Raw genomic sequence first — 23,782 nt, 5'->3', positions numbered from 1 at the left:
AAGGAAGGAAGGAAGGAAGGAAGGAAGGAAGGAAAAAAGGAAGGAAGGAAGGAAGGAAAGGAGAGAAAAGAAGACAGGCTGGGAGTTTAGCCTAGGGGTAGAGTGCTTGCCTAGTATGCATAAAGACCCAGGTTTGATTCCTCCATACCACATACATAGAAAAAACCTGGAAGTGCTGCTGTGGCTCAAATGGAAGAGAACCAGCCTTGAAAAAGTCCAAGGACAGTGCTCAGGCCCTGAGTTCAAGGCCAAGGACTGGCCAAAAAAGAAAAGAATAGCTTCATTTTTGCCAGGCACGGTGGCTTATGCCTTGTAATCCTAGCTTCTTAGGAGGCTGAGATCTGAGGATCAAGGTTCAAAGCCAGCCTCGTCACTAAAAGAACATGAGACTCTTATTTCCAATTAACCTCTGGAAAATGGATAAAGGGGTTTGGCTCAAGGGGTAGAAGGGTAGCCTTGAGCTGAAGAGCTCAGGGACAGTGCCCAGGCCCAGAATTCAAGCCTCAAGACCCACAAAAAAAAAAAAAAGGAAGAAAAGAAAAAAAGCTGGAAGTGGAGCTGTGGTTCAACTGCTAGAGCACTAGCCTTGAGCAAAAAATTACAATTGAAGGGGAAATCAGCCTTCACAGAAAACAGCACATTATTTAAATTTCATGTGTTTGTATCCCTTACGTTAAGCAAAGCAGAGGGGCGGGGTTTTTGTTGCTGTTGTTGTTTTGGTCTTTGCCAGTCTTGGGCTTGAGCTCAGGGCCTGAGCACTGTCCTTGGACTTTCTCAAGGCTAGAGCTCTACCACTTGAGCCTCAGCACCACTTCTGGCCTTTTTCTAGGTTTGTGTCACTGAGGAATCGAACCCAGGTCTTCATGCATGCTAAGCAAGCACTCTACCACTAGGCCAAACTCCCGGCCCCAGGGGCGTTTTTGTTTTGTTGTTGTTGTTGTTGTTTTCTTTTCTTTTCTTTTCTTCCCACTATTAAGACCAGGAGGGAAAAAAACCAGCCAAACAAAAAAAAAACCAGGTGCGTGTCCAGTCTCTGTCCTCTTCTCTGGGTCCCACTGGGGTTGTCGAGCCGGCGGCCGGCCGGGACAGCCTTCCTGCACCAGGCCAGGGTGGGAGCTGGGGACCCGGTCCGTCCCACCGTCCAGCCAGCCCGATCTGGTCCCCAGAGATAAAGAGGCCAAGTTTGGAGCGCGGCAGGGCGGGGGGACCTTGCACCCCACGCCCCACTCCTGCCCTCGGAGCACCTGCTTTCGGGTCTCTCCCTCCCCGAGGCCGTGCCGCCGTGGGACTGGCAGCGGGGGAGTGGGTGGCGCCTTCGCGTCGACTGTGGGCGCGTCCCACCTGGGCCGGGACCACGGCTCGGCCACCCTCTCGCTCGCCGCCCGCCGGGCGCGCGGCCAGGCTGGGGAGGGGCCGCGGGGAAGGGCGGAGGGCGGAGGGCCGAGGGCGGGGGCGGCGCGGGGCCCCGGCCCAGCCGTGCTTTTTCCGACGGTTCTGGCCGCTGCCGGCTGGTGCGGAGCAGGGCGCGGGTCCCCAGGGTCAGTGGCGCGGGCAGGTGCCGCCCGCGCTGGAGCTCCAGCCATGAGGACCCTGTGGATGGTGCTGTGCGCGCTGGCACCACTGTGGCCCGGGGCCTTAGCGGGCTGCGCTGAGGCCGGGCGCTGCTGCCCTGGTCGGGACCCCGCCTGTGTTGCCCGCGGCTGGAGGCTGGACAGGGTCTACGGGACTTGCTTCTGCGACCAAGCCTGCCGCCTCGCTGGGGACTGCTGCTTCGACTACGCCAGGGCATGCCCAGGTGGGTGGACAGGCCCCGGGAGGGACACCAGCCATTCGCCCACAGCCAACTGCCCTAGGGCCAGGCACTGGTGTGCAGCCCCAAAGCTAGGTGTCTCCTTGTCCCTTCCACGCCTGCGCGTCCAACCCATCCGCCCGGGCCCATCCCAGCCACTTCCACCCAGGACGGCCACCTCAAGTCCACTTAGGGCTTCCCTGCTTCTCCATCCAAGGCAGCTGGGAAGGAAGCACCCCTTCCCGGCAGGGTCTGGCTGGCTGGGGCTGGGGCCCTCTGCTCATCCTTCGCAGTTTGAGATTCCCTCTGTGACTCAGGCACTCCCAACTAGGTAGGGCCGCATAGTTCTGGATAGATGTCACTGAAGGCTGCCAGGGCGGAGTCCCTAGGCCAGGCTCCACCGGATTTAGGATTCAGTCAACCTCCCCCCCCCACCCCCAAGGGATCTTTAAAACTGGAGAGAAGGATGGAGCTGTCCCACCTGGGTTATCCTTGTGGACCCCACAATTTCTCTTTAAGGATCAAATTCTTGGAGAACTGAGGTCTCCTCACCTCTGGATTCCATTGCATTGCTCAGTTCAGTGTGCTCTTAGGATTCAGTTTATCTCTGTAGCATCAGGATTTTTATTCCGAAGCCCTTTGGGGGAGTGGGGGAGGGAGTCCTGAGCCTTAACTCAGGGCCTGGGCACGTTCCTGAATTTCTTTGCTCACAGCTGGTGCTCTACTACTTGAGCCACAGCTCCACTTCTAGCTTCTTTGTTGGCTAAATTGGAGATAAGAGTCTCAGATTTTCCTGCCCAAGCTGGCTTTGAACCACAAATCCTCAGCTCTTAGCCTCTTGAGAAGGTAGGATAATAGATGTGACTGGCTACCATCTTCCTATGGTGTTTTTAATCTTGTGGATGTCCTTTAAAGTCAGTCTTTCCCACATTCGGCTCAGAACCTCTCCTTTCTAGTGGGTGCGCTAAATGCGGGCTTGACTGAATTAAAGAGGGAGAAATGTGAGCACAGTCCTGAAGAGCTCAAGCGTCCATCAGAGAGGTACCATAGCTCCCGAAGTCCCAGGGAACCCACACATATTGAAGCTCTAGGATCCCAGCGCAGGGTCCTCAGGGACCCAAGAGCAGGGAACCAGACAGGAATGAGTGCTTCTGCTCTTAGCCAAAGAAAGGGGCTCCGGGCTCCCGGCCACACCAATCCCTAGGCCTGATTTGTTGACGCTGGTTGAGAGCTAATGATTTACCTTGTGAATAGAGATTTTCTTTTGGATAAACTTCCTTGTAGGTTCTGCTCCAAGAGCATGGTGTTATACACCTAAATTAAGGTAGGAAAGGAAACATCCTCATGCAAGACATCCCCAAACATCCCTCACAGCCTCCAAGACCCTCTGCTGGGCTTCTGGCCTGGATAACTCAAGTAATGACTGAGGCAGTCATTCTCTCCCAAGGAGCTTTTCTATATTTTAAAGGTAGTCGTCATAGGATTTGTGTAGAGCAGATAACACACCCAAGTGTGTGCACAGGGATGGAAGGATATTGGAGATGGGGGTAGGTGGGGGTCTCTGCTCCCTAGTCTAGCCAAGAACATATGCAAAAATGGGCATCCCATGTTCAATGCCTTAATCCCCTCCTATCTACAGGGCACATCCTGAGACCACCCAATGGATGCCTGAAACCTTGGACAGTACTAACACTACATCTACCACAATTTTTCCTGTATCTGTGCAGTGCGGGCCATCAGGATTAAACTATGCTTCCACGCTGTATGCCCTGGTGCTGCCTTTGCATCGTTACTATTGTGCTTCAGGCCTAAGGTGCAGTAAAGGTTACTTAGACATAAAACACAATGAAGAGGCTGGGTATGGAGTGACATGTGGCAGCATAGCCTGCTGAGCACTGGTTCCCTAAACAAAGGGATGATTCACAGGCAGGAGAGTACCAGATCTTTATCAGACTACTCGGAACAATGCACAGTTTAAGACTTATGAAGTATTTACTACTGGAATTTTTGCATTTAATATTTTCAAACACTGGTTTGCTGTGGATTCTTGAAACTGATCTTAGGGATAAAGGAGGATTATTACCAAAATAGGTGATGTGGGAGGAAAAAAATCTTAGAGCTGTGCACTCAAGGAAAACTTCACAAAGGAAGTTCTGGAGAACCTAATCCTTAATAGTAATGGAGAGGTTGCTGGCAGAAGGGGTCATCAAAAGGGTCATGATTAATCGTGTCAGACACCGAGACTAAAAACTGAACAGGACAGAGGGGCCATGTAGCCAGCTCTGAAGAGATTCAGGCATTCCAGATGAGTGGGGAAAGGTGAGAGGCAAGTGTGGGGAGAGGAGCTTGCTTTCTATTGAAGCCTGACAACAAGGAGTTCTAGGGCCTTCCAAGCCTTTTTTATTGTATTTATATTTTTTGTGCTTGAATTTAGGGCCTGGGACACTGTCCCTGAGCTCTTTTGCTCAAGGCTTTGCCACTTAAGCCACAGTTCCACGTCCAGCTTTTCAGTGATTAATTGCAGCTAAGAGTCTCACAGACTTTCATGCTTGGGCTGGCTTTGAATTGTGATTCTCAGATCTCCTCCTGAGTAGATAGAATCAAAGAAAGGAGGCACCAGTGTCCAGTTAGGAGCTGTTCTTGGTAAGAAGAGTGCTTTTCTCAGCAACATACTTTCTCTTGAATTTTGCTATTTCTTGCCTTGGCATAGCTCTGCAATTTGTTGGTACTTCCGAAGACTGTGATAATTTTTTATTTGATATCTGATGCTTGGCACACACTAAGTACTCAGTAAGTATTTGTTGAATGTTCTCATAGCCCAAAGCACAAGGGTTCTTAACCAAGGCTAGAATGATTTCTGGCAATGATGAATCCAGAAGGTGTCTCCTGGAAGAACATTGCTTGCTATGCCTTAAACTTAAGGACATCTAGACTGTTCTGGCAGCCACCTGTCCTCCATATCCTTTTTAATGCAGTTACATCCTCTAGTAGTTCTACATCTTAAATGTAACAAGCTCCTTTCATGTTATTATCTGTGGTGTGAAGTGGCATTCCCTTTTATTTGATCCCGGTTTCCCACTTCACAAGTTTCACAATATGACAAAAGGATTCTGTGTTTATTTTTTCTATACCACTCGCTGTTGAGCCATTCCCAAATGTCCCAGCATGAACTCGCAGCACCGGGGACTCTAGTTTATCTCTCTACAGACACCTTTCATTTTGGAGTTATCACTGGATTTTCTCCAGATCTACTCACAGTTTGGTGAGTTGTGTCAACAAACCTGGACACAGTATTCATCACAGGTATAAAAGAAATAAGAAAAAGTGTTTTTCTAATGAATGCCTTTCTTGATGATGCCAAATACACACACACACACACACACACACACACACACACACACGGCCTGCAGAGAACAACAAACTAAGCTTCTATTCAAGAAAGAGTACTTTGCTTTATAACTACTGTTTGAGTTATTTCTTCTTTAACTTAAAGCCTTGTTTTTGTTTTCCTTTAACAGTGTCTCCTGGCTAATCACACAGACTCAAGCACTCTACACTGTAATCGAGCCTTGCTTCCTCAACATTGCTGTCTGAATGTTTAAGCCCACACACAACCAAATGCTTTCTCCTTCACATCAAGTTCAAATGGTCAATAATTTCTATGGAAAGATTCTCTATAGTCTTTATTCACTCACAGTTATATCCATTTATGCATAGTAGTTCTTGACATTCTGTGGAAGGAAAATGAAACCATTCCTCCCTCCACCCCTCCCTACCCCACCCCCAGCACTCTCAGACATACTCATGGTAACACAATTTTAACTATCTGTCATCTGTTCCTTTTCTGTACAACCTCGTCACAGGTTCTCTGAAGACTGCAGTTCAAAGCCAGCCCAGGCCCAAAAGTCCATGAGACTCTTATCTCCAATTAACCACCAGAATCTGGAAGTGTTGTTGTGGCTAAAGGGGTAGGGCTGTGGCCTTGAGCTGAAGAGCTCAGGGACAGCACCCAGGCCCAGAGTTCAAGTCCCATGACTGACCCCCTACACCTCCAAAAAAAGAATATTTTGGTATGCTGTATAGAGACGTGAATTAGACAAGTTCCATTGGGGAAAAGGGCAATGATAATGGAATAGTTCAAAAGGAAATGTGTGTCATCCCTGGTAATATATGACTTGTGCTAATAAATCTGTCGGAAATCCCTGTGGTTCCCCTAACCTCTGTGACCAAAGATCTCTTATGATCTATGATGACTTCCAATGCAAATAGATGAAAGTTCACAAGTGTATCGAGAATAAAATCTCGATGTAGAAGATGATACCTGAGATTAACTTCCTAACGCACAAAAATATTTTCTGGAATGCTTTTTTATTCATATAATTCTATATGAGATTTAACCTATTTTATCTTACAGTAAAGTCATAAAGATTTATGTTTTGGTTCTGGACTTTCTGATTCTCTTTACAGACATTAATTTTTTATTTAATTATTTTTTTTTGAGACAAAGTCTCATTAAGTTGCCAGGCTAGTCTCAAACTCCTGGGCTTAAGTGATCATACTACTGCCTCAGTTTCTAGTAGCTGGGACTATAGATGCATCACTGTGGTTGGCTCTTAATGGGGCTTTTAAAGTTGTGGATTGAAAAAAAAAACAACGGGAAATAGCTTTCTGCCAAGGACAAACAGAGCCAACAGGAACAACAACTGATGTAATGAATCTGTGGTTTTGAGGACTTCAACAATGGGACTAAACCAAATAAAATAAATATTGAGCAAGAAACACGTATGTTGAAGAATTCCTAAGAGACTAAATTTAGTCAGAAAGTTCTCCCCAATATGACCTTTTATCATACAAACAGGGTAAACCGAAGGCAACATATCTACATTTTTATATTTGTAGTATGGTAAATTTTAGATTATAGTCATAATATTAACATTTGAAATAAATGTGTTTAAAATATGGTATTGTTGGGAGCTGTTGGCTCACTCTTATATTCCTTAGCTACTCAGAGAATCAAGATCTAAAGATCTTGGGCAGGAAAATTTATGAGACTCTTATCTCCAATTAACCACAAAAAAAAAAAAAAATCCAGAAGAAGAGCTCCAGTGGTAGAATGCCTTGAGCACAAAAGCTCAGGGCCAGTGTCCTGACCCACAGTTCAAGTCCCAAGACTGACAGAAAGAAAAAATTATTAAGTATTGCCCTGGTCATCACATCAGGCCCACTCTGGATGTCTTTTGGCTCAATGGGCCAATAAATAAAATGGTATCATTAAAATAAAAAAAGAAGCCAGGTGTGGTGGCTCACGGGCTCACGTCTGTAATCCTAACTACTCTGGAGGCTGAGATCTGAGTATCAAAGTTCAAAGCCCATCCGAGCACAAAAGGACCAGAGACTCTTATCTCCAGTTAACTTCTAGAAAATGGGAAATGGGGCTTGGCTCACAAGTAGAGTGGTAGCCTTGAACTGAAGAGCTCAGGGACAGCCCCAGGTCAATTTCAAGCCTCATAACCCATAAAAAAATGAATTAAATAAATAAAATAAAAAAGAAGGGGTCAACAAGAGACGAGCAGAGCAAAAAATGGCCCATTCTTTTTTATTTTATTTAATTCATTTATTTTCCAAAGGATTTATGCATGCAGATAAAAAATAAAAGCACTAATATGGCTTGTTCTTAGTTTTTAGGGTTTAGGCTTTTGAGACCAATAGAGTTTACAGTAAAAGAAAACCATGCTTAAAATGATATTGTGGGAGGGAAATGGTGAGGGTCTTTTGGACTTACCTGCCTGGACTGGTTTTGAATGATGATCCTTAGATCTCAGTCTTCAGAGTAACTAGAACTACAGGAAGGAATGGCGGTCCCTTGGTGTTGAATGTTCTAAACACAGAGGACAGCTGAATCTGAGGTGCTGGATGTGCCAGTTACCTAGCTCTGCTCATAGCCCGTTGCATGAAGATATTTACAGAGCACACTGCACTCCATAACTATGTGTGTAAACTAGACGATCAGAAAATGAAAAAAATAACATTATGAGCAGGCACAGATAAAGTTAAAGCCCAGGACAAAACAAAAGCAAAGGTGTTTCTAGGAGTGTGAGGAAGTGGCCTGAAGGAATGTGTTTGGGTGTGTGAATCTGGCTTAGGATCCCAGAGCTACTTAGTTATCAGTAACCAATAGGTCAGGAACCGCTGGAGTCAGTGTGAACTGGAGCCCGCTTGTGCGGTCTCCTGAAGGATGACTGCGATCCAGGTGAAGTTGACTTGGGTAACCTCCACGGTTGCTGTTGGCCGGAAGGAACCGCCCGGCAGATTGGGTGGGTTTACTCAGGGAAGCCACCTGATCCTGCTGTTTTGCAGCCCGGCCCTGCTTCGTTGGAGAGTGGAGCCCCTGGAGTGGCTGCGCAGGCCAGTGCAGGCCAACATCGCGCGTGCGCAGGCGCGTGGTGCAGCAGGAGCCCCAGAATGGTGGGGCGCCCTGCCCGCCCCTGGAAGAGAGAGCCGGCTGCCTGGAGTACTCGACGTCGCAGGGCCAGCACTGCGGGCATTCCTACGGTATTGATGTCTTCCTGGTTCTGTCTTTGATGACCTCTTGGCCGCTTCGTTCCATAAAAGGTCATGTGCTGTGCAGGAAAGTTCCACACACTGCAGGGACTGGGATGGGCCCCTCGGCCCCGAGTAGATAGGAAGCTCAGGAAATGCTTGATAAAGAAATCATTGACCTGCTGCACAAATGCCTGCCCATCCCTCCCTTCCTTCAGTGCGATTCCCTCCGTGTGCTAGTTAACCAGTGGCTCATTCTCTTTGTGCATGCATTCAATACTAAACCACATGGATATAGTTCTCTCCCTCCACCTCCCTCCACTCTCTGTCTCTTCTTTGTCTCTCTCACTGAACTGCAGCCCTAACCCTCACGTGCATGTTAATGAACTAGTCATGCAGGTGACAGAGGACTTAAAATTACCCACAATACTCTTGCTACTTCATCTGTGATTCCAATGGAATCTGAATTTGTACCTTACTGTTGTGCACCCACAAATGTGATAATGATAGAAAAAGTAATTTTTTAAGTGAAAAAAAAAGATTTATTTGAAACACTTGCCTCTTAAATTGACTTGGCTGAGACTGCTGTGGTGAGATTTGAAATTGAATTGAAAAGATTTCTTGGACTGGGTGAAGTGGCAAACACATCCATAGTCCCAGCTACTTAGGAGGCAGAGGTAGGAACATCACTTAAGATTAGCAGTTGGAGGCCAGGCTTCTGTCTCAGATAGGGGGTGCGGAGGGAAGAAGGGAGGGAGGGGAAAATGGCTGAGGTTATGGGATGGCCAAGGAAGGGGCTATGAGTGAGATCATGAATGAGCTAAGATCTCTACAGTCTCCAAAAGAAGGAGATGAAAAAGCCAGTGTCAATGTGTCAACTGATAACAAACATCGTGTTTTTTTTTTTTATATAGGAACATGGAAAACGTTATGTCAACATAATCTTTAGCAAGCTATTTTACTCCATATTTATGTATTGAGAACCAGCTTGGTATCAGACATGGGCTGGATGCCAGTGTTCCTAGAGGGGAGGAAAGGTGACCCACAGCCTGCTAATCATGCAGTTCATTATCTAGTGGAGGAGATACAAATATCAAATTCTCATAGGAAATTACAGCTGTGGTAATGAGTATAGTTGGTAGCAAATGAGCAAGCAGCCCATGGAACTCTGAGCAAATAGGGAGCTGTGAGGACTTCCCTGGAGACAGGGCTCAGAATGTAGAGCTGTTCAGTCAGACAGATTAGAATAGTTAAACAAGGTGGTCAGGTGTAGGGGCTTTGAGGAATTTCAAGGCTGATCTCTGTCAAAGACGGGATCATTAGAGGCTATTATCTGGCAGGGCTTATCTGGCAGGGCTCAGACAAGTGACTTGAAAGGAGAACTTCTCATAGATGAGGTATCCAGAGTCTTCTGGTAGACTTAGATGGGAGGAGCGGGGAGGGTCATGCAATAAGAGAAGAGGGTGCAGAACTCTCACAGTAGAACAGATCCCAGAACTAGAAAGAGGCAATGGTAGCATGGGTTATTTGACCCATAAGGCTGTGCCAAATCAAGGTACAGTGGATCCTGAATATAGGGTTCCAGTTCTGAAAAGCAAACAGGCCCTAAATGATCAACGATATACATTTGGGACTATTTTAAAGACAGCTGCATGTGTAAAAAGTTGGGATTGGTGCCAGTAGATTGTTAAGTAAAAGGATTTTAGCCTGCAATGACCATTGAAGCTGGGGACCATCCTGGCTTGTTTATATAATATTGGGAAAGTGCACGAGCTACTCGAGATGCCAAAACAAGGCTGGCATGTGGGGCACAGAAAATGCCTCTTGTAGGGCATTTCTTGGTCTTTTTTTCTGAAGAATCATGGAAAGCTATTAGAGTATTTTCTGCAGGGACCATTGTAAACACATTTGTTATTGGATAAGATCACTCTGCAGTGTGGGGGGGGGGATTTGAGATGCAGGTCTTATGATAAGCCAGCCATCACATTATTCATACAAAGAGCTAATCTATTGCTCCCAATATGGTTACTTACAGAAGCAGTCACAGAGGACAATCAACATTGAGGTTCTGGGAGATTACTATATGAATTATGGATTTTCTTGGTGGCTGTTAGTCGGCTCAATAGAAAAAGAAGCTGCTCTGCTCCTGCAAGGTACCTGGCTGTCAGGAAGTGTTTCCTCAGCACAGGCCCTTGACTGCTTCCCCAGGTTTCCCTGCCCTCCTTCCAATCGCAGGGTCTCTTTACAACAGGATATTGTGACAAGGTCAAGAAGAGAATGCTATAGAACAATGGCCAAAGTGTGTGACTATGGAACAATGTGGCACTGGGCAGATCTGGCACATTCTTAGCTCTTGTGGGTAGAGTCTCCCCTCTGTCTGGTTGTGCCCATTCCTTTCTTCTTTGGCTGGCCATCCCTCCTACAAATGTTCCTGGATTATCTATCTTGCTACTCCTGCCACTACACCCCACTAAGAGGACTACAGGAGGCAAGCAGTCTCCATCTACCCAGGAAAGCTGGGACTTTGAACATACGCATCACATGTGCATGGCAGAGTGTTTGTGTAAGTATTATTGGATCAGCCTTGATAGCAGTTTACAAGAGAGTGTATTAGATTTTTGCAGCTGCTATAACAATTTGTCAGAAACTTCGTAGCCTAAAAGAACACAAATATATTACATTATAGTTCTGTGGGTGTTAGCAAAAAATATATTTTTTGTTGTTAGCTGTTTTTTTTTTTCCCCAGTCCTGGGGACTGAATTCAGGGTCTGAGCACTGTCCTTGGGCTTTCTTTAAGACTAGTGCTCTACCACTTGAGCCACAGCACCACTATCAGCTTTTCTATGTATGTGGTACCAAGGAGTCAAACCCAGGTCTTAGTGCATGCTAGACAAGCACTCTATCACTAGGTCATTGTCATCATTGTTGGTCAGGGGCTTGAACTCTGGGCTTGGGTGCTGTCACTGAGCTCTTCAGCTCAAGGCTACCACTTGTCAAAAATATATTCTTTATGCTGGTTCGAGGGAGAACTCTCATTTCCTTGCCTTTTTGTAGATAAACAGATTTTTTTTTAACAGGTATTGGGGCTTGAACTTAGGTCATTGTACTCTCAGTTTTTTCACTGAAGGCTGGTACTCACTCTACCACCTGTGTCACAAATCTCACTTTGGGATTTTTGATGGTAATTTGGAGATAAGAGTCTCTCAGCTTTGTCTGTTCAGGCTTAGTCAAGCCTCTTGAGTAGTAAGGATTACAGGATTAGGCCACTGGTGCTTGGCTTATAAAAGGGTTCCTTGATATGCAAGATTAGAAAGCATAGCAGATTGTATCCTGCAGTATATTGAGAGTAGGACTGATGTGTAGCAGGACCATATAAAATGACTGTACGTACAATAGGACTGATGTGACTGTAGAGTGATACCTGTGAACAATCAACTGAACTTTAATATTTAGCTGCGAATATTTATCTAAGCAAAACATTGAGGCACAACCTAATCTGATGTCTTATTGCTGCTTGTAGAAAAACAGGAGAGAAAGAATGAAGATGAGGGAGGAACTTTGTAATGTCACTGGAACCGGGATTTGATGAATTAGTAAATTCTAAATTTACCAAAATAGCAAAACATGTTAAAATCGAGAGAGTTGCTCTTGAGAAACTAGGTTTCGGAGAAACACCGAGAATACTGTAATTTCCAAGACCTTTTACTATCCCAAAAAGTCAATTAAGAAGGGGTGGGAGAAGGAAAATAGGAGAAAAACATGGGAAAGGGTATCAATGTTCAAGAAGTAATGTCCCCACTACCTGATGAATGTAGCTGTAACCTCTCTACATATCACCCCAGCAATAAAATACAATTAAAAATGTTAGTTAACAAATGACTACAACATTAGTCATCTAGACAACTAAATTTATTATCTTTCAGATCTGTAGATTGGAAGTCAGACATGAGTCTTCCTGAGCTAAAATCTGGATATCAGCAGAGCTACCTTCCTGTCTAGAATGGAGAATGTTTTCTTCTTCTTTTTTTTTTCTTTCTTTCTTTCTTTCTTTTTTTTTGGTCAGTCATGGGGCTTGCACTCTGGGCCTAGTTCTGTCCCTGAACTCTTCAGCTCAAGGCTACCGCCCTACTACTTGAGCCACAGCACGACTTCTGGTTTTTCTGGTGGTTAATTGGAGAGAAGAGTCTCACAGTCTTTTCTTCCTGGCTGGCTTTGAACTGTGATGCTCAGATCTCAGCCTCCTGAGTAGCTAGGATTATAGGTGTGAGCCACTGTGCCCAGCTTGCCTTACATTTTTTCTAAGGCCAACCACATTCCTTCCTTCATGACCTCTTCCCCGTGTTCACAGCTAGCACTGTGAAGTCTCTCTGTTCCTTTTTTCCTTAGCCACATCTTTCTCTGACAGGACCTCATAAGAGGCCCCTTGAGCCCCAAGAGCCCATGTCAGTGAGAATCATCTAGTCTTCGGTTCAGCTGAGTAGAAGCTTTTGTAATTCCATCTTTAGCTCTAATATCTCCATGTGACATGCCATAGAAATAGTTCTGGGGATTAGAACATGTGCGTCTTCAGATGGCTATTATCTCTGTATCACAGGAAGGGTAGGATAAGGTCATTATCTTTGGCTTACATGTGACAATGAGGTGAGGGAGGTGACAGACAGCACTTGTGAAGAGCTAGCAGAGATGAAACCCAAACCTCACAGGTTCTGTAGGAACTTACTCTTCCTATTGGTATCTAATAACTATGACCCTTTCAGCTAAAATTATAGCTAGGGATTCTGGTACCAACTAGAAACAGAAAGTCCCCTTTGAAGCCAATGAAGGAAATAGACTGAAGCTTACTGGCTAATGAATTTTCCCTCTTTCAGTGAATACATATGATTTTATTTCACCATAAAATGACTATGAAAGGCTGAATAACTGAATTTGTTGCCCATTCCTGATGTCTATGTGTAGTTTTTCTTCCTAAGAGGACATCAGTGTGCAGTATCATAAACATGCTTCCAGTTTTAGAGCATAAAATACTATTTGTCAAATCCCCATTGCATTCTTTGTACTACAGTCATTCTAAGCCTCTGTTTGGGACATTCAGGACTGAGGAATGTCGGGCTTGAGGGTCATATAAAACTTCAAAATCTTCTGGTACTTAACAGGACAGATACATTTTCTAATCTTATGTTTCTGGTCCTGAACTGATCATCTTGTATGGATCACAATTGATATGTATAAATATATAAATGACTCTTGGCAGATAAAGAAGGTTCCCTGACCCTGTTAGAGGGCTTATGAAATTCTCCAAGCAAATTTAATTTTCTTTCATGTTCAAAGGAAATATGTGCAGCACCATGAAAGTTGTTATAAAACTGAACAATGGTAGGCTCAGAATGCCAGAGATGTTGGCAAATGGCCTGTGAATAAAGAATGTATTACATTCAAATTTGAATGTTGTTGCCAGGAAGGGGAAAAAGGGGAAGCAACATTTATGAAGAGCCATTGTCCCAGGGCACCAGCTACATGCTAAAAGACATAGGCAAAAATAATTTCTAAACTGTTGATCAGTATTAAGTAATAAAAAATTATATTTGTGGGATATATAGCGTGGTTCTGATCTGGGGCACTCCAGGCGGTCTGGCTCCTGGTCTATTTTTTACTGAAGTCTTGAAGGTGGGGGAAGGACAATCTTGCAATGGAATGTCGATCCCCAGGGCGGTGGGCAGGGACAAAGGGAGGCAAGGTCCTGAGTAGCTGGCTTTTAAGATGCACCGCAGCCAGGTACTGGTGCCTCATGCCTGTAATCCTAGCTTCTGAGAAAGGCTGAGATTTGAGCATCACGGTTCAAAGCATCCCAGGCTGGAAAGTTGGAGACTCTATCTCCAGTTAACCAAACAAAGAAGCAAGAAGTGGAGATGTGGTTCAAGTACTAGAATGGTAGTCTTGAGAAAAAAAAAATGCTAAGTGAGAGTATGAGGCTGAGGTCAAGCCTTAGTACAGGCATGTACACACATGTGCCTTCACCACCAACTCTGAGCACAGCACAGAAATGGAATATGGACAGCTTTGTTTCTATTGGCTATACTGAACTTTGGGGCAAGGCTGGTACTTTACCACTGAGCTACACCTCCAATTCTTTTTTTTGGACTGGTTATTTTGTTTCCACCAAGGCACATGCCTAGGCAAAAAGCATGCACCAAGTCTGAGTTCAAGCCTCATGACTGACAAAAAAAAAAAGTGGGGGAGAGGGTTTTTGCCTGTATATCCTGGGTGGTCCTCCCAAGCTCAGCCTCCCTAAGTGGTGAGGATACTACACCCAGGTGAACATGAATAAGTTGTAAAAACCTGCTGTCTTCTGGAGTGAGATCCTTGCTTAGTCATATACTAGCTATATCCTCTTCATGGAGCCTCAGTTTTTTTTTTTCTTTGTCTTTTTGCCAGTCCTGAGGCTTGAACTCAGAGCCTGGGCACTTTCCTTGAGCCTTCTCGACTAGCACTCTACCATTTGAGCCACAGCACTACTTCTGGCTTTTTCTGTGTATGTGGTACCCAGGAATCAAACCCAGGGCTTCATACATGCTAGGCAAGCACTCTACCACTAGGCTACACTCCTCAGTTTTCTGAGGAATAGAATCTCTGTACAAAGGTTGTGTTTTTTTGTTTTGTTTTGTTTTGTTTTTGTTTCTTAATGAAGAATGGGAATTATGATGCAAAATTACTCTGCAGATAAGCAGGCTATAGAAAAATAATGGGCTGTGAGGCTGCAGGGCTAGATTGTGCCCACTGTGACCTTTCTAACTCCTTTTTAATTTTCTCCCTCTCTCTGTCTCTCTCTTCTTTCCTTCCTTCCTTCCTTCCTTCCTTCCTTCCTTCCTTCCCACCCCCCCTCTCTTTCTTTCTCTTTTTCTTTCTCCAGTCCTGGGTCTTGAACGCAGGGCCTGGGCTCAAGGATAGCACTCTACCTCTTGAGCCAATAGCACCACTTCTACCTTTTTCTGTGTATGTGGTACTGAGGAATCAAACCCAGGGCTTCATACATGCTAGGCAATCACTCTACCACTAAGACACATTCCCAGTCCTCCTTTTTAAAATTTCTAACCAAGGAGCTCCATATGTCAGGTTATGAGTGCAATGTATCTTGATCAATGCCACCCTATCTATCATTCTCCCATGTTCTCTCCCCTCTCATTCCTACCCTCAAGTTATGTAGTTCAGTTTTTATGTAACATATCATGAATATACAATGAATATTGCATTTATTCTCGCTGGGAACTGGAGAAATAATAGCATTATCTCTGAAAGTGACTATGTAAATGAAATTAATACATGGAAAGGGACTTAACATAGTGCCCAGAAACTTACAAGTGCAAAATAATTCACATTTAGGTTTTGTTATAATAGAGCCTTTCTTAAGAATTTTCTATCAGGATCTACACTCTTGTTTCCTTTCTACTTCTGAACTTCCTAATTTTTATGAGCTAAGACGTTAAGTTACCTTGGAACTTCATAAGTACATATTGCTTGTAAATTATAGAGTGTAAATTATAAGATATAATATATATTATATAGAGAGAATGTAAATTATAAGATGGTAAATGTTTTGAACCCAAACATTTTATAGTCGGGCTTGTAGGCTGTTAGAAGGATTTAGCAGCAAATTACTCCCTCACTTAGTGAATAAATACATCAACACATCAAAAGAACAGACAGGAAAACATGTGGGAAAAACTAAGCCTTTAGGTGTTTTGTTTCTTATTACTGGGTCTGAGAAGAACAAAAGGATCTGGATACAGGTGCTCACTTGTTCCTGTTAATTCTGTCTGTGAATTTTAGACATGCAAAAGCTCCACTCACATTTATGAAGCGTGACATTTAACTTGCTCTGTTTGGAAGTCAAACACGTGACTGCAGCAGGGAAAGAGCTCAACACCTGGGATGTTAGGGTTTACTGTAGGTATGGATAATGTTCATGCCTGAGAGATGAAGGCAACAAACCACAGATGACAAAAAATATCTGCAACTCTTGACAGCTACTGGCCTAACACCAGTCTATCTTACACTCTTGGGTATGAAAAATCTAAAAGAAAGAATTAAGGCCTGCCATCTTGTGGCAGTGAGGAGCCACATCTTTGTGTGGCTTACTTAGAGACTTAAAGCATTTTCTTTACTACCAGTGCCCTCACACTGCTTGCTCACACTGATGATTTGGGCATCTCACAAGCCAATATCTGCTTTTATCAACTTTTCTCAAGACCATTTGGGTTCTGAAACAAAAGACAGGAAGAACTGTTAAGCCAGCTCAGCTTCACAGCTTATGAAGTCAGCCTTTCCCATCCACACATTGAATCTGCACATTCAACCAGTCAAAGATGGAAAATATTCCAGGGGGAAGTTGTGTCTGTACCCAACACATACAGACTTTTTCTTGTTGCAATTATTATTTTGCCAGTCCTGGGCCTTGAACTTGGGGCCTGAGCACTGTCCTTGGGCTTTCTCAAGGCTAGAGCTCGACCACTTGAGCCACAGCACCACTTCCAGCTTTGTCTATGTATGTGGTACCAAGGAATTGAACCCTGGTCTTCGTGCATGCTAGGTAAGCACCCTAGCACTAGGCCAAACTTCTGGCCCTCTCTTGTTATTATTCTTTAAACAATTCCAAAACAACATAGCTGTTCACCTAGCATTTATTCTATTAGGTATTAAAAATAATCTAGGAAGACTTAAAGGCAGGAAGAGATTATGCATAGATGATGTAAGAACTAGAACAAGTTTATTTGAGGGTCTTGAGCATGTTACGACCTTGGTATTCTCCAGGGAGGTCCTGCAAACAATCACCTCTACATAAAGAGGGGTGGCTGTGTTGGAACCAGAGATCACAGAGAAGGAAAAGCTGTGCCTTGGCAGCAATCCCATGACTTCATTCATTCATTCATTCATTCAGTGGCCCACTCACCCATCGCACAACTATTCATGGGGTGTGCAAATTTGTAAGAGATATGGTGATGAACAAGGTGAGCCCCTATTTTCTGGAGTTGGCAGCAGACTGGAACCAAGAGGTTACTTGGAGGTGCTGAGTATAACAAATGCCTTCCTTGACTTAGTGTGAAATAAGGATGAGGCACAAAAATAAGACAAAGAGATCAGAGATAGGAGGAAGGGTGCCTGGCCTTTCTTTTTTCATTGATCCAGAGAGGCAAAGTCAGGGTAGAGTTGGGAGAAGGAAAAGGAAGAAAGGAGTCTGGGAGAGACTTGCTTTCTTAAGCTGTGAGGGGACTTGCTGAGCTGGCTGGCACTGGGCAGTCACTTGGGTACCTTATATGGTGAGCAGAACTTCTAGGCTTTGGTTACCAGGAAGCCTGGAAGTATGCACACACTTCAAAACAACTGCTTCTAGGTTTTCTGCTCATTTTCGTGGTGGGTAGTTAGAGATAATAGTCTCAAGGATTTCCCTGCTTGGGCTGGCTTCAAACCATCATCCTAACAGCTATTATAAGCTACCAGCGACTGGTTGTTTCTGTTTTTTTTTTCTTTAATTTTTTAAAAAAGAATCTCTTTCATCTCTTTCTAATGGTCTGTTTATTCTCCTTCCGACTTTTTTTGCCCTTTGGTCTTCTATCTCTCCCGTTCATTCTGCTTTTTATTTTTTGTCTATTCTTTTATTTCATGTTCCTCTTCCCCCACCTTTTTTGTTATTTCTCCTTTTATTTGGAAAAGATTTGTTCCCTTTTCATTTCGTACTAAGCATCACTTTTTTACTTGCTTTCCTCCTATTTTTTTAAAATCATTTCCTGCTGGTTTCTCTTTTGGGGACTCCTCTTTTTCCTTTCCCAATTTTATCTTTGCACACACGTGTTCACTTATGCTTCCCTTCTTGCCTATCTGCACGTACAGAAATCTTCAATCAGTATGCCTCTGCACACGTTGTAATTGAGCCTCTGCGTGCTACTTGATGGTGTGCCAGGCGTTGGCTTTAGAAATGATGTTTAGACAGGTATGGAACCAAATTTGTGAAATCCTTCTCTGAGTACTTTGGTAGCATGCATTCAATGTACTTCTCTGTTTTCTAGTCCCTGCCTTTATAACTACCTCTGCATTCAACAAGGAGAGAACAAGACAAGTTGCATCTCCACAGTGGTCTACGCATACAGAGGATGCTGGGTAATTTGGCATTGGTTATGTTATCATTATGTTTTTCTAGTCGTGCAATCAAGTCTACCCCAAAGAATGAACTTCTGTGACTGTTGTGCTTTCTTAGACTGTCACTTGTCAATTAACTTTGAGTAAAACATGACTTGATCATAGAGTTGGGACATTGTTTTAGTGAGATATGAAGATTCATCCATCTTCAGGTTCTGATCTCTAAGGAGAAATGACATAAAATTGAGATACTCTGTGTGTGTGTGTGTGTATGTGTGTGTGTGTGATAGCTGCAACATTACCAAGGGCTAATTTCCTATAAAACATAGCTTTCCCACCTCCTCCCCTACCCACTCCAGCTAGGGCTTGAACTCCGTGCCTGGGCCCTGTCCTTGAGCTTCTTTTTGCTCAAGGCTTGTGCTCTACCATTTGAGCCACACACCCATTTGTGGCTTTTTTGTGTGTGTGTAGTTTTTTAGAGATAAGAGCCTCATGACCTTTCCTGCCCATGCTGACTTCCAACCTCCATCCTTAGAGTTCAGCCTCCTGAGTAGCTAGGATTGCAGTGTGAGCCACTGATGACTGGCAAACATGTGCTTGTGTGTGTGTGTGTGTGTGTGTGTGTGTGTGTGTGTGTGTGTGTGTGTGTGTGTGTGCATGCCAATACTGGGCCTTGAACTTGGGCTTGACCACCTGAAAGTTGGAGCTTTACCACTTGAGCCATACCTCAACTTCTGGCCTTTTGCTGGTTAACTGCTCTTAGATTTGTTTGCTAGGACTGGCTTTGAACCTTGTACCTCAGACCTAGACACTCCTCTCCCCACCGTGTAGCTAGGATTACAAGTGAGTCACAGGCACTGGTGATTTTATACATCATTTATTGGTTGATCTGATTGAGCAGGATACAGGTTATTCAAACCTGTAAATCCATGTTAACCAAAACAATTTAATCATGGTTGAAAAGGAATAAAAAAGGAAAAAGGTTCTCTTGTTGGGGTGCATGGTAGCACAGGTGACTGAGAGGCTTCAAAGGTGCTCGTTCTGTGAGTGGTGCATGCAATGCATCCTTATGAAGATACCCTCCCACCCTGATCCCATCTGCTAGAGGCACTGGTTTCCTAAGATTCTACAGCACTGACTCCCTCTAGTTACAGCACGTGAAATCATCACTTCTTTTACTTTAGTTACTGTATGGAGTTCAAGACTGAATCCCTGACCCCTCACTGTGCCCTGGAAAACGGGCCCCTGACTCGATGGATGCAATATCTTCGAGAAGGATACACAGTGTGTGTGGACTGTCAGCCTCCAGCTATGAACTCGGTGAGCCTTCGTTGTTCAGGAGATGGCCTGGATTCTGATGGGTAAGAGAAACCAACTGATTGAAGGACTTTTCTCCTTACTCTTTTTGAGGATCTATGTTCTCTGTGTCCTGCACAGCTGACCAGCATGTTACATATGAAGGCATGATTTGTGCTGTGAAGAGAATATGTCCAGCAACCTGAGTCCAGAGCTTCAGTTCCCACTATGGGACTCTGAGGTTCTCAGTACCAGAATTGCAATGGGTCAGTATGGAAATTCCCAAATGACCACCCAAAGCCCTATTGCTCCATAGTGGTATTCTGAAGACCATGTGATATGAATCTCTTGAAATAGATATTTAACTATGCAGATTCCTGACTCTATTTCAGTCCAATTGAATCAATATCTTGGTCAGTAGCTATATATATGCATATATATTTTTTCTTTATTTATTTTGTTTCTTTTTGCCAGTCCTAGGTCTTGAACTCAGGGCTGAGCACTGTCCTTGGGCTTTCTCAAGGCTAGAGCTCCACCACTGTGCCACAGCACCACTTCCAGCTTTTTTCTCTGTGTGTGGTACTGAGGAATCAAACCCAGATTTTTGTGCATGCTAAGCAAGCACTCTACCACTAGGCCAAACTCCTGGCCCTGCCAGTAGCTTTTGAAGGATCCATTTAGTCAGAAGTTAGAATTTTTTTTTCTAAAAAATGCCCAGTACATAGTTTAGGCTTTGCACTCTATATAGCGCCTATCGCCTACTGACCTCAGCCATTCCACTCTGCCAGGTTTGCCTGAGGACAGCCGTATGCAAGCCATATGCAAGCAACAAACCCATGAAACTTGAGTTTCACGTAAAGTTACTATGTCACAAAATATTGCTATTTGTAATTTTCTTTTTAGCTCTCAAGCCCTAAAATTCATTCATTTAATTGACTAATTAATCAAGTTTGTTGGCACTAGGGCTTGAACTGAGTGCCTGGATGCTGTCCCTTAGCCTTTAGTTCAAGGCAGGTGCTCTACCACTTGAGTCTTAGTTCCATTTAGGCTTTTCCTGGTAAATTGACTTTTTCTGCATGAGCTGGTTTCCAAGATCCTCAGATCTCAGCCTCCTGGGTAGCTAGGATTGCAGGCATGTGCCACCAGAGCTCAACTCTGGGTATGGTCCTTTGCAAACAGGAGGTAGGCTGGAATTGGTCTACAAGAGCTGATAGTTTACTGACCCTGTCTAGTTTGTTCAAACCCACCCTTGTTGCAGATCCACTGTGCATTGGGACTTTTTGCATGAAATTATACCTGAGACAGTGGCTGGCTCAGTTCTGCAGGATGATAGTCCTATACAAATATATAGATTTTTTTCAAAAGGAGATGATTCCCCAAAACATTTAGCTATCTGAAAATCTATCCCATCCTGCTTTCATCTATCAGTGAATCTAATATCATTCATGTTAATACAGGGGTTTATTTCACACTGAAGCAACTATTGGATAAGGACCAATTTGGGTCCTTATATTTTCAGTATGTCAGGTGAAATCAGTAAAAATTCAGATCAAGCAGTAAAACATTGATAGTCTCAAGTAACCATTCCCATTGCATGTTTTAATATTTAATGATTTGAATTTATGTTTATTACTCACCTGTGCCTAGTGGTCTATATTGGGTATACCACATGAACAATAAAGTGGGTAAGGAATGCCTATCAAATGAAACTTAATATTTAGACTTAATGCTTTTCTGAATACCTCATCCGTATTATGTCTTTAAATGAATTTATAATTCAATTTGCACCCAATAAAGAAGGTACTTAAGCCCCAGCTCAGGTACTATGGACTTTAAAAACAATAATTTTAATACTCTGGCTTTGTTCTCTTTCTACATCTCCCAGTGTTTCATTATAAAATCAAAAACTTGGAAAGGAATGAAAGGGATAATTTGGTTTAGACCCTCCTAATTTAAATGCACACAGAATACCATATCCTTCTATATAGTGCTTATATTCAGATCAAGTGGGAGAACCAGATACAATAACCCCAAAAAGTCAACATGAGAGTGACCTCAAATAGGTATTTATGGCTAACATAAAGGAGAGAAATTCCATTTCTAATAAATCTCTAACTTGATTTGTAATTCACCTTAAAACTACATACAGACAGGTTTGTATTTTTGTTGTTGTTTTGGTTTGTTTTTTGTTTGCTGGTCCTGGGGCTTGAACTCTGGGCCTTGAACTCTGGGACTAGTCACTATCTCTGAGCTCCTTTCACTCAAGGCTAGCACTCTAACATGTAAGCCCGGCCTCACTTCTGGCTTTTTCTGTCGTTACTTGGAAATATAAGTCTCATTGACTTTCTTTCTTTTTTTTTTTTTGCCAGTCCTGGGCTTGAGCTCAGGGCCTGAGCACTGTCTTTGGACTTTCTCAAGGCTAGAGATCTACCACTTGAGTCTCAGCACCACTTCCAGCGTTTTCTATGTATGTGGTACCGAGGAATTGAACCCAGGTCTTCGTGCATGCTAGGCAAGCACTCTACCACTAGGCCAAACTCCCGGCCTCCGTCATTGACTTTCTTATCTGGGCTGGCTCAGCCTACGCACTTCAAAAAAATTTTTAAAAGCTTCAATTTGTAATTCTGTAGATAAAGAGTTGTTTTTATGTTTACCTTTAGTGTAACTGCCATTTCCAAAATATCATTTCAGAAATCAGACTCTCCATTGGCAAGCTATTGGTAACCCTCAATGTCAAGGGACCTGGAAGAAAGTCCGACGAGTAGAACAATGTTCCTGTCCAGCTGTCCACAGTTTCATTTTTATATAGATAACTAAACAAACATTTCAAATTTGTATGTGTTTATATTGAATATTAAGTTCTTTAATGCTTCATAAACTTTCCCAAACTTCTTGGCCAGAACTCCTGGCTAGGTCATTGCCATAGTCTGCTGTTGGAAGTGTTCTTTTAGTTTTTACCAAGTTGATGACCCATTCTTGAAACATTGGTGGTCTCATGCCCTTGACCTTCACCCAGACACAGATACGTGTCTGTCTACACTGGAATCAATCCTTACCATGTGGCCTGTGATGGGTAGGCTGCCAAGTGTCCCTGCTCTGAATCTTGTAAGGTTTTTCTTCCAGTTCACAATCTCTTCAAAGCTTCTCACTTTAGAGAGTGGCATGGATCAAGAAGCCATGTACTTATACTTTGACATGCTGAATTGAAACTCTTTTGTACAACTTCTTAAACATCAACGATAAAAAGCTAAAAACATCATCTAATGCTAAAAAATGTACAATTGCGTGTATATGTATATATATATAAACATATATATGCACACAGATATGCACTCAACACATATATCTCATACATTATCCCATAATTATTTTAAGCAATTTTCCACATGGCAAGATGTTTAAAATTTCAATAAGCATTTCCTAATGAGAAATCAACAACTGTATGAAAAAGTTTTTCTGATAAGAAATTTGTTTTTGTCAATTGAAAAGATCACCCATTCTAGATCAACAAGAATTGCTTCAAGTATTGTAATTTTTATGTTTTTCTTTTCTTTAGTGTGTGTGTGTGTGTGTGTGTGTGTGTGTGTGTGTGTGTGTGTGTGAATCTTGGCCTTGAACTCAGGGCCTGGCTGCTGTCCCTAAGCTTCTTTTGTTCAAGGCTAGTGCTTTACCAATCGAGTCAGCACTACTTTTGGCCTTTTCTGAGTAGTTTATTGGAGATAAGACTTTTCTTCCCTAGGCTGGCTTTGAACTGCAATCCTCAAATCTCAGCCTTCTGAGTAGCTAGGAATACAAGCATGAGTCACCAGTGCCTGGCTATCATGTTATAATTTTTATGAAGCAAAAAAAATTGGCTCTGATAAAAGAAAAAAAACTTTCATTATGATAATTCCACCACTATTTATATTTAGGATGATAACTTCCAAGGCTTTAAAGCTTGAGTCAGAATGAAAGTAATTTTTTGAGAGTCCAAGATGAAATATATTTACTACATTTTCTTTTTAACAGTATATACTTTCTCACATTTGG

At 43.4% G+C, this 23,782-nt stretch overlaps 1 protein-coding gene across 1 annotated transcript; it reads left to right on the top strand.

Annotated features, from left to right (window-relative positions):
- Positions 1-1,493: 1,493 nt before the first annotated feature.
- On the top strand, positions 1,494-23,134 carry Sbspon (somatomedin B and thrombospondin type 1 domain containing). The gene is made up of 5 exons (XM_090338671.1): positions 1,494-1,795; positions 8,147-8,341; positions 18,388-18,478; positions 19,642-19,818; positions 22,445-23,134. Exons 1-5 carry the CDS (start codon positions 1,582-1,584, stop codon positions 22,560-22,562), a joined length of 795 nt encoding a protein of 264 aa, XP_090194797.1. The 5' UTR covers positions 1,494-1,581; the 3' UTR covers positions 22,563-23,134.
- The last annotated feature ends 648 nt before the right edge of the window (positions 23,135-23,782 follow it).

The sequence above is a fragment of the Megascapheus bottae genome, chromosome 9 (assembly GCF_031878675.1).
Source record: "Megascapheus bottae isolate mThoBot1 chromosome 9, mThoBot2.hap1, whole genome shotgun sequence".
In the NCBI taxonomy this organism is placed as follows: domain Eukaryota; kingdom Metazoa; phylum Chordata; class Mammalia; order Rodentia; family Geomyidae; genus Megascapheus; species Megascapheus bottae.
The sequence above is the reverse complement of the archived record's forward strand: the minus strand, read 5'-3'. Positions and strand labels throughout refer to the sequence as shown.